Source organism: Saccostrea cucullata, unplaced genomic scaffold (assembly GCF_032062105.1).
Source record: "Saccostrea cucullata isolate Sc308-1 unplaced genomic scaffold, CSIRO_AGI_Scuc_v1 ctg1104, whole genome shotgun sequence".
In the NCBI taxonomy this organism is placed as follows: domain Eukaryota; kingdom Metazoa; phylum Mollusca; class Bivalvia; order Ostreida; family Ostreidae; genus Saccostrea; species Saccostrea cuccullata.
In genome coordinates, this window is record NW_026934094.1 from 58,096 (window position 1) to 69,557 (window position 11,462).

An 11,462-nucleotide genomic window follows, 5' to 3' on the forward strand; every position below is an offset into this window, starting at 1 on the left:
AAGCATATAAAACAATGTACTGTCTGTTTTGATGTAGAGTTAGAAAGTATAGCAAATGTAAATTAAATAAGGAAATTTTTGGGAAAAAAATATCAAACTACTTTAATTCTTTTGGGAAAACCTTCCATTCTTATCATGTTTCTATACGTTTTATACTGTGTTCACATTATGAACAAAATTTAAAAATAGATACTTACTTTGTTTACTTATACAAAATCTTATTCACAAAGTGAATGGGATTGGACAGCAGGCTAAAACTTTAACTGTGTCCATAACTTTTGAGTGGGTGGGGCTATGGCTTTAGTATTTCACAAGTGCATGTATTCCTTGTGACAAGACCTTTCTTCTGGTACTACCAAATTTGACCTCTTGACCTTTCCTACCCCTTATTTGTCCAGGAGTCTGCTTTTTCTTGATAATATTTTCTTTTTATTTATTTTATCTATGATAATGATCAATATTTGTTATTTTCACCATTTAAATCTGTTGAGTATGAAATGAATCTGACATTGAAAATCGGCGTTTTAATTAAATGCATTAAAAGACACAATAAATAATGAGTCAATATAAAATTATCCGTTTGGTGCACATAATATGTAATTGTCAGAGCATTGGTTTCTCTCGTCTTTCTTGTTTCAAGATGCGTTAGAATAATAGGCGTTTAAATCTGGAAGAAAAAAATCAGAAGGAGTAAGTTTTCTGCTCAATGCAGCTGAGAATTATCAAAGACTGTGAAAAAACAAAATGATCACGTAAATTGTTTTCCTACTTTAAAGGTGCATGGACACAGATTTGAAGTTAATATTTTCTCTATAACATCACGCCATACTCAGTATATATTTTTTGTGTGAAATGCTATTAAAATACATAAGGTGCAACATTATACAGAAAATATTAACTTCAAATCTGTGTCCGTGCACCTTTATATTCATTAGGTAAGGTCATACTTTTATCGATGTTAATATATTGAGAAAATATTAACATTGTTGAGTACTGTATTAATCTACTGACTACATACCATCAGACCCTTTTTCTTCTTTTCTTGGGTTTGTTTCCTCCAGTTCAATGTATGTTTTGATATTACCTTTACTCTTGATTTCTTCATACTCATTACGTCTAAAATTGAAAATAATTCATAAAATTTTTTTGTAATTAAATGATGGAAAAAATAAAATAATTGCTGAACATTATATAATAGCTAAATACTTACGGTTCCAAATTGGCAGTCACATCTACAAGAGAAAAAGAAAGTAAGAACAGCAATACATTTAAAAATGTTATAGTAACATGCATTGTGCAAATTCAATAATACAGATAATATGTACTTTTGATATTACATTGTTTTATTCGGCTTTTTTAAAATATTATAGTTTTATATCGTCAATTTGAATGTTATAATTTTATATCATCATTCTGAATGTTATAGTTTTAATCTGAAATATCATAAGTAGACTATGATTGTATAAAATATACCTTTTGATATAACGTGGTACTGATGGGCCTCTTAACCATCGTCATTTTGGGTTTCATGCTTTCTTTGTCCACTGAAATATTACAAAGAAAATCTGCTCTAGTTTCATTGTATTTACTCCATGTCGTGATAATAACACTAGAAAAGATAACGATACATTTGACTATAGAAAATGTTAACTAACCTTGACGTTTTCAGAGTTCTTTTTTCTGCAAACAAAGATAAGTCTTATTATTATATACCTAATGTGTATCACCCACTTTTACTGTTGAATTTGCGCTATCACGTGACGTCGTGATCCGATTTTCCGGATCAACAACATGTTGTTTTCTGAATCCATATCACCACTCTCTGAAACTGATGACGTAGTACGCAGAAAAATGACGTTATTCTTCTTGCGCGTTAAAAAGTCCCTTGTTATTTTGCTTTGTTTTATGGAAAAATGTTATGCAATTGATCTCTAAAGTTTTCTTTTGCTATATTTTGCTAGTTGTGAGGGGGTATATAATAAATTTATCATTATAACAGTAACTTGATCCGAAGAGCCGTATCACGTCTCGTTGACAGGCGCGGATCATCAGATCAAACTCGACGCTTCGCGTCTCGTTAGATCTAATGATCCGCGCCGGTCAACTCGACGTGATACGACCCTTCGGATCAAGTTACTGTTATAATAATATATATGTATTGAAAATAGTTATACCAATGTAACAAAAACCTTCAATGTTTTATGATACGATTTAATTAACGTATCGCCAGCTGTCAATCACAACAAATTTTCAACCAATGAAATAATTTTGTTTATTCTGCGCGATCAGAAAATACTTGCTCCGCCATATGCTCCGACAAACACTCGCAGTGAGGTGAGCAGTCGACAGCGAAGAAGCTGCACAAATAAGTCCATTATCGTTAAGAGATTCAGTTTGGAAACGTGTAACACTGACGACAGGTATCCCGAAAGGGAATCATGGATGTTTTGGGACCGCGATGATTCGGGACGCCGATGTTTCGGGACCTGACACCACGTTTCGGGTCAATCGGGACTTCTAAATATTTTGGTCAGGAAATGAAATAAAACTTGTTTACTTGTTTTTTCATGTTTATACATTTATACTTTCTTAGATTGATAAAGATACACAAAAAATTGAGTGTAAATTAATGATAAATCTATGCACAGTATCATACATAGGTGCTCGTGGACATCCCCCCTTTTCAATACCGGTATTAAAAAATTCTGATTCTTCTTTCCTCATTTCCAATCTCTGACAACTTAATCTATATGTTTCTACTTGAAAATCACGGAAATATATCAATCATATGCAACTTATATTCAGCCGTTTCACGTTTAACATGACTTTTTTTAATATTGAAAGGGAGTGCTTCGATCTTTTTAAATATAACATGCATGTACATATGCATAAGAATATATCTAAACGTCATCAGTTCACAACACTTCTACATATTTTACCTTCAAAATTATTGTCAAAATAAGTACACATTTATTTTAAAAGATAACTATAAGCTTTTTGACTTAGTAATTTCAGTTATCGTGTTTATTATATTGTCGACTCGTGTCTGATAGTTACTATATATTTTTTTTTAAGTTTTTATTCAATATGCATGATTATGTGAATAAACTTTTATTTTCACGCATTTAAAAAAAAATTAAATCAGATTTAATCCAATAAAATGATTCTATTTTATCACAAAAATTAACTTTTAATGCCCCCATTACTAGTATTTATTTATGGAGAACACCGTCATACATTGGAAAAATGTCGAAATTATTGATAAAAATTTAATGACTTCATTTATTTTCATTATAAAGAAATGTCATTACCGGTATTATATTCAATATCTAAAAAAAAGCAAGATTCTATATATGATTTAAGGAATTAGTCCGAATGAAATAAGGAGGATATTTATAAATACAATTGTAAAATTGTACTATACAGTGTATACTATGGTTGTCCCAGAAAAACGTGAACTTTGTATATATATTAGATTTGAAATATATTTCTGGCTACAATCTAAATCTTCACCGTGTACCTACTGCTATCTAGAACGTGTGCACATTTTTCACCAGAACTTAAAAGTAAAGAAGAAAAAATTCTCCATAAAAAAATATAACCAACTTACAGATTAACTGTGACTGACAAACAAGCTGCTTAGAACTGTTTTTCCAAAGTCGAAATTTCCGGAGAATTTTTTGGGACGACCATTTAATTCTGGAATGGGGGGGGGATGCGATTTTTTCCGAGTCAGATTATTAATTTTCCTGTCGGTAAAGGATGGATTATTTATTTCCTTTGGCAGATTAATTATTTATTATCCTCTTCTTTTATGAAATTCTAACAAGCAAAAAAAGATAAAGAAATAGAATTTAAAAAAACATCGTCGACAACCCTTATTCGTGGGATGGGGTGGGGGTAGATTATTTATTTCCTTCCAGTAGAGGACAGATCATTATTTATTTCCAAAATGACTCAACTCCTTTTCGGCTAGCCCCCCGCCCCTCCCTTCAGAATCAAATGATCGTACTCAAAGTCTAAGAAACTAAAAGCAAGTCTTGACAATGTCGTGTGGGTCCTGTATTATTGCACATTTATTACATCGCAAATTGAATTAAAGGCCTTTGCTGTAATTTATAATTTACCTAGCTTTGCAGTCGTAATAAGTTTCTGTAATTTACTTAATTTTACTTTTCTTCCTTCGTCGACAGTTTACAGTATGAGGGAACTCGGACTTTCTCACGCTTCGATAACTTTCTCAGACAGGGATAATACGGAATTTTAAGTGAATGAATATATAAATATATATACCCATTGTAAAAGCATTTGTTCCTTGTTTGTGTCTCAAAGTGGGCTCAATAATCAGAAACTTCGGACAAGTCAACCGGCGTCGACTTACTCGCCATGTTGATGATGTCGGAGCATCATTGGAGTTATCTCCCATGGCGCGATGGGCGGGGATTGGCGATACGTTAATTAAGCTGCACCTGAATTATGTTGTCTCTGACGTTTTAGGATGATGATCACTGTAACAACAACCAATATTAAAACCATCAAACCACCGACTGTTCCACCAACTGTGGTAGAGACATTGGGAGCTGATTGACCTTCACCAGAGAAATAGAAAGGAGAAATATACTTCCCGTTTTTAATTAATGCTTTAATAATCTCAAATTCTCTAGTCTACATTCAGTATCCTTTTTGATAACCTATACATTTTTTGGTTATAAAGGTTCTTTAAATATGGACTTTGATCTTGATAAATTTCTTTACTCCATATGTTTCATTATATAAAAGAAGCTGTCCTTAGATACGATACAATACAATACTGCACCAGTTATTTTGTATGACACTGACAAGGTCACATTGCTCAAAGAATGCAATAAAGAAAAAATGACCTTACTGCTTACTAGTAACTGAAGAACAACTCCAATCATGCTTCAAATATGATCTACCTACTGAGCAAAAATGCAAAAGCAGTACTGTGAACATGGGCTTGTAGGGAAATATGACCTTCCTCATTAGTCTATAAAATCTAATTCGATAATGTACATCTACATCAATTCTTTTCACAGAGACCTTACAGAACACTGTCAACATTTCCTAAAAGATGAAGATGGCTACTTCTTCGTAGATGGAGAAGGAAGATATTATGACAAATTGATGGTCATAAAAAGAAAACAAATATTTATCCCAACTTTCATTTTAAAATGCAGGTATAAACTTCTTATACCTTGATTTTCTTGTACCCTGCATGAAGCATTTATGGAATTGACAGAACCATACTGATTCACTGTAATAACTCTAAAGATGTATATATTGTCGAGTAAATCATTCACTCTGGCTGTGTAGAGTCCTTTCTTCTGTGTAGAGATCAAACCAGTTGTTGTATTGGAGAACGTACTATGTGATTCCCTGAACTGTATAAACGATTTTTGTTCTACGTGCCCAGATAGTAATGTCACCCATACAATGTCAGCATGTGTATCACAGCAAAGAGCTTTGACATACTGTGGCCGCGGAGGTACCACTTTTGAAAAAATACAGATCTTGTAATCAACCATGCAATAAATACTTCTTTTCCTTTGATAAAAAAAATCATATTTTATGGAACCAATGTCAACTTACTGCGAACAATCACTGTTACAAATGATAGTTTAGACGTCCCAACACTGTTCCTGGCGCTACATTGAAAAGTCCCATTGTCTTTTAAAGAAGCATCAAAGATGGTGAGGTCAGATTCTCTACCAATGATCCTTTCCTGTCCCAGTATTGACCATGCGTATTCAAGTATTTTTGTAGGGTTAGACTTCACCACTACACAGTTGACTGATACTGTTTCCCCAAGGTTAACGGTAAGTAATGGGGATGGGGCAATATTTATGATAGGTTTATCTAAGAATATAAAACAATTTCTTCAACATGAATGCATTTACATTCTTTATAAAAGTTCAATCATGCTACTGAATATTGATATGAATTAACATGTAATCTTACGTACACAGAATATTTAAGACTGTTGATGCACTGAGTGATTTGTTGTTATTGGTGGCGATGCAGAGTAACACTTTTCCATCAATGTCTCTGTCAGCTATTAGTTCCACATTTCTTCCTGTCATGTTGACCAATGTATCCCCGATATACCACTGTATAGTAGGAGGAGGATACGCGTTGTTATTGACAGAACACGTGACTGTAAGTTTTGTTTCTTCTCTCAGCGTAAGAGGACTATCCACTGGTATAATTGTGACGTTCTGGACGAAAACTGTAATGATTGAAAATAAAGGTAATCTATTTAACTTTTTACCTCAGTTGAGCCAAAGGCTCAAGTGAGCCTTTCCCTTAATTTTCGTCCTCATTATCTTCTCGAGATCTACTGGACCAATTTGAAACTAACTTGCTACAAAGCATCTTTGAAATCAAAGTACTGAAAGTACTGAAAAGCGGTTAGCATGCTTTCATCGAATATGTACAGTGTACAATCACAAAAAATACATTGAATGATGATATAAAGTAGGTATGCATATCTTTTTCCAGTGTCATCAGCGAAGAAGCAGACACAATGAATTTTGTAGTACTTAACTAAATGGTTTAACCAATAACATCCCAGACTGATGTCATAAATGTTCGTTTCAAAATATCAACCTGCGATTTTCAGTTTGAAAAACAGAAATTATCTCCCTAATTATCTCCATTGGTGGCGTCCAAAAGTGCTCAGAACGAAAAAAAAATAGGTTGGTGTTGCCAATTTTATTGGCTTTCATTCTCTATTGATTCTGAAATTAGATAACTATAAAGGCTCTGAAGCAAACAACTCAAAAAGAAAATAAAATGATAATTCAAATTCTTTAGATTAATTGATTTGGAGTACTGTACATAGATCTTTAGCTGGCTAGTCTGAGAAAAACGGTAATTTCAGAGAGCTCACTGCGGGTCAGCAGGTGGGTTCATTCTATCTATTCCCACTTTTTGAAAATGAATTTTTCCCTGGAAACAAAGCTTTTATCATCTTTTAAAGCCATATATGGCGTATGTACAGTGAAAATTATTAGACTAAAATTATAAGAACTTACCCGGTATTATTTGTATCATTACTTTATATAAAGATAGAACTTTTCCGAAAATTACAAAATCTAAGCACCAATTGCATTACAAAGATATCACAATTTAATTTGGATTTTTAGAATTTTCTCCGACTCGGAAGAAAATACAAAAGATTTAAATAACACATTACAGAGAATATAAAATCGTGTTATTAGGTGCTTTCCGTGTTCAGAATTGTACGAAAAGCTTTAATTTAAATGTATTAACTATATTTCTTTACTTAATTTTGATTTTCACAGAAATATATTTTTTTGATCAGTTACGCCATATATGGCTTTAAATAATTTCAATTGAGAAAAAAGGAGACGAAAAGAAACGTTTCATTATGGAAGTAATCCATAACTGTACAACTTACTTCTGTATTTTAATATAAAGGCGTTCTTCGTGTACTAGTATAACTTAAATTAATTAAAGGTATGCCTTCATATTTTGGAAAATGAAACTCGATTGAGAGATTCTCCGATGTTTTGCAGTTGGTAATAACCTTCAACCCCTTAAACCAGTCATTAACCCGTCCTCCCTGTGCCCAGTAGCATAATTCGGTCAAATATTTATTGTTCATGAGAGTAGCCTTATAATTAATCACAGGCACTTGAATTTTTATCAATAAGTCTCTAAATTAGCCAAATATCGAAACATTCTACCCCTCTATATATAAATACACAAGGCGTCCAACGCCAGTTTGACCCCCTGTTCGATTCAGGCTTCAATTTAACACATAAATCGGAAATGCCTACTGGTTTTCTTGTAGCATTAGATTCAAATATATTTCTCGCTATACATTTCTTCCTAAAGTTTAAATCTATCACGTTAATAATGTTATCATCTTAACTCCATGCTGACTTCGAATTTCGTCACAGGGCCCGATCGCCATCAGCTGATGTCACGGAAATTTAATCTCGATACAAATGCTTCTATACATAAACTTTTTTAATACAACAATTATAAATTTATTTCATTGACAAACAAAATCAGAAAAAAAAATTTAAAAAACCCAAAGATTATGTTGTTTTGATAGTCTTTATTTTATTTAACATATGTTATATGTGTAGAAACAAATCATAGGTACTAGCAGGGGTACTAGGTAGACACTGCAAAGTTTGCCCCTGCATTTCTGCATGTAACCCCAGATAATTCAGCATAGACTTTCGGGTATTTCCGCCAAAGATCGGAAAAGCTCGGAAAAGTTTTTGCTCATAGGTAGCGCCTTATGGAGGTTTCCGGTTGCCGACACATGCCATATAGCGGCTAGCGAAGCTAACCGCTTAAAAAGGGGAATTCAATTCTGCTAAGGTACAGGCCATGCCTTTTTCAGTTGGAGTTATTTAAGAATTAGTGAAAAATAATTTTTAAAAAAACACAGATGATAAATATCACATTTTTCTTTGGAGAAGACTTAAATATCATATTACAGGCATAAAAAAATGGACACCTTATAGATTTAAAACTTAGTGCTGAACTTATCATGACTTATGTTTCTTATGTTCTCAGATGTTAGTCTTTGTTATCTTTTTTTTTTCTTTTAAATTAAATTGTTGACCCGTCAAAGAAAATGTAAATCATTGGAAACTTTTCAAAGTCGTATTTATGCAGTCAGTACATCAATATAAATGTGGATAACATGACAAATTTTCACAAATGTCAAAATGTTTTTTTTTTCACCATAACATTGTCTAAATTCCTGCTAGAAATTATTTACCGTTGATTTCCGTGTAAAACAAAATTTGTAGACATCTTGTAGACATTAGTCACCTCCAATTTTAAGCATGACTTCTGGACTTTTGAAAAATCCATTACTAAAATGTTGACATCTCCAAGTCGTGTTTGCCTCATACTCTGTCATATTCTCGGAGGGAATGACCAAAGAAAACACGTTCTCAGATTCACAAAGGTAAATGTACCTTGGATTGAGATCTGCAGTTAAACATTTTCCGTTCATGTAACCTATAGAACCAATCCTTGTGTTATTCCTTGAAAAAGAAACAGCATGTGTCACCTCTCTTGGTGGTAAAAACATAGCGCATGTCCAAGTGAAAGACTCCTCCAGTATTGCTGCTGGAAGGGAACCTGTTAGATTGAACTCATCTGAAACGAAATAGTCGAATTAACAAGATGTGTTTGTGAAACACTATGCGCCCGGCGGCAACAATGTTCAAAAAAACTATTTTTAGCAGATAAGTCAAAGACAAGGTCACAAGATCATTGACCTTGGTGTCATTTGAAAGAACTGTATTAGTGGAGTAGGCATACCAAATATGAATTAAGTCTCTATCTCTCATGGTTCAAAAGTTATGGCAAAAGTTCGAAAAAGTTATTTTTAGAATATAGGTCACAGTCAAGGTCACAAGGTCATTGCCATGATGGTATTCTGGTGTCATTTGCAAGACCTTTATTAATAGAGTATGCATACCAAATATGACGTCTCTATCTCTTATGGTTCAAAAGTTATGGCGAAGGTTAAAGTTGACAACAGAGAGACAGGGAAACAGACAAACAGATAAACAGACAAACAGACGGGACAAAAACAATATACGCCTCGGATCTATCAATCCGGGCGCATAAAAAGGCTAGGGAATAGACAGCATCTAATCCAACTAGCATTAATCATTTACGGGTTTTACTTGTTATTGATGTCGTATGTTGAGGGAATTTTAACTTACCAGAATATTGAATATGCCGTTTTCCTGGCTTCATGTTATCTTAAAACATTATCACGACAAAGAAATAATTTCGATTAGATATCACATCCTAATTTGACTTAATTTATATTGAGTCTTGGTGATGTCTAGGTGATTTTTGGGAGTTGATTATATCAACTCTCCGTAGTCAGTGGGTCAGAAAGTAAAAATGACAAACAGCCGCCAAGGAAAATGCGCATTGCGAATAAGAAAATAGTTCCGCATTAAACTTAGTTTAAAGAAAATATAATTCTTGACAATTGTCAACAATTGCTCTTTGTTCAACTTTAGTCTGTCATTTCAATTTCTTCATAAGCATCTTTCACCTTATTAATCATACCGATTCCGATATGTATTGATACATCGTGCATGTATTCTAATTTTAAGACAGGAAATTCCCTCCAAATAAAGTGTCTGCAGTATGAGGAGAAAACATGATGGTATTCTGGTGATTATTTTTAAAACAAAACAAAAAAAGTTTTGCTACATTATTTTTAGACAATAAAGCAATTGGCTTAATAATAAGACGTACTGTAAAATTTAAAGGCAATCTGGAATACAGAAAACAAAACTAAGATGTCAAGGCTAGCTGTTCTGTTTACGAATGCACCTTACTCGGGCTGACTGATAACTCAGTGGGAATTGTGTGCTTGCGAATCTCTAATATGTGTAAAGCTCTAGGTAAGGTCTCCCCACTGCTGCAAAAGTGACCTGCAGTGCTGCGTGGATAAATATAACTTCTCGCTTTTTACTTTTGTGTCCTGAATGATAGTAGTTTTAAAAAAGTATACACAGGATTGATTTTTTATGTGTAATTTATGAAGCTTGCTTATCTTTTAAAAGGACAATTGTGGAATCATACAGTACAGTGAATGAATCAATAATTAGCATGATTAGATGACTGTTGACTGAGCAAGATTAAGAATGGAACCAGATTTTTGCAAATTGTCGGCACATTAAGTAATTCAAGGACGTGGATTGATGATGAGGGATCCAATTGCCCTCTAACACAAATTTTGGGAAAAAAGACCAAAGACATACATGTATGTTTGTTGCTTTGTGGTTTAATAAATGTCTCGCTGCAATTTTAATTAGATTTCACAGTAATCGGTCTCAAAAATATAAAATTATAAATTTAACCAAAAGTCCCTGTCGAGAAAGAAGCTCTACTGGTTTATACTTATGGGCTTGGATATCTAGGTCAGTCTTTTCCTAGATGGATATTGTGAATCCAAATCTATATTTGTGAAATATATACCAAGTATTTTCTTATCACCAATTTAGATTGTATTTGTTTTGATTTTACAAAAATAAAATTACATTATATCAAGAAATGCTGTCCATTTTAGTCACGATTTCATCACGTTATGTCAACATTTAATTTCCATATTAGTATTTCCCCATAACCAAATTAAATCAACTGCATTTTTTTTCATTTGTCTTGAATGTTATTTTCACCTTAAAACATCTTTTTATAAAATTGAAAGTACAAGTTTCACACCCTCTTCTAAGATAAATGACGAAATATGTAAGGAAAATGGAATAATCTAAACAAGATTTTGCATGTCATTTAAGTTATTTTTAAATTAGAACAAACCATACTGCTTTGACTCTGTAGGATCGCAAAATCCTCTTATGCATTTGCTGCTCACATACCTAATCAAAAAGCATCAATATATATGTGTAATTTGAAAATTG

The 11,462-nt window shown here is 33.0% G+C and overlaps 1 protein-coding gene and 1 long non-coding RNA gene across 2 annotated transcripts; both read right to left on the reverse strand.

Annotated features, from left to right (window-relative positions):
- Positions 1–633: 633 nt before the first annotated feature.
- On the reverse strand, positions 634–1,116 carry LOC134239934 (uncharacterized). The gene is made up of 2 exons (XR_009986323.1): positions 1,019–1,116; positions 634–667 (listed from the first exon to the last, which is right to left on the reverse strand). It is a non-coding gene; the product is annotated as an uncharacterized LOC134239934 (long non-coding RNA).
- A 3,342-nt stretch (positions 1,117–4,458) lies between these two features.
- Positions 4,459–9,780, reverse strand: LOC134239936 (uncharacterized). Its single transcript, XM_062722066.1, has 6 exons — positions 9,747–9,780; positions 8,839–9,171; positions 5,984–6,247; positions 5,611–5,877; positions 5,216–5,512; positions 4,459–4,589 (listed from the first exon to the last, which is right to left on the reverse strand). Exons 1-6 carry the CDS (start codon positions 9,778–9,780, stop codon positions 4,459–4,461), a joined length of 1,326 nt encoding a protein of 441 aa, XP_062578050.1.
- Positions 9,781–11,462: the final 1,682 nt, after the last annotated feature.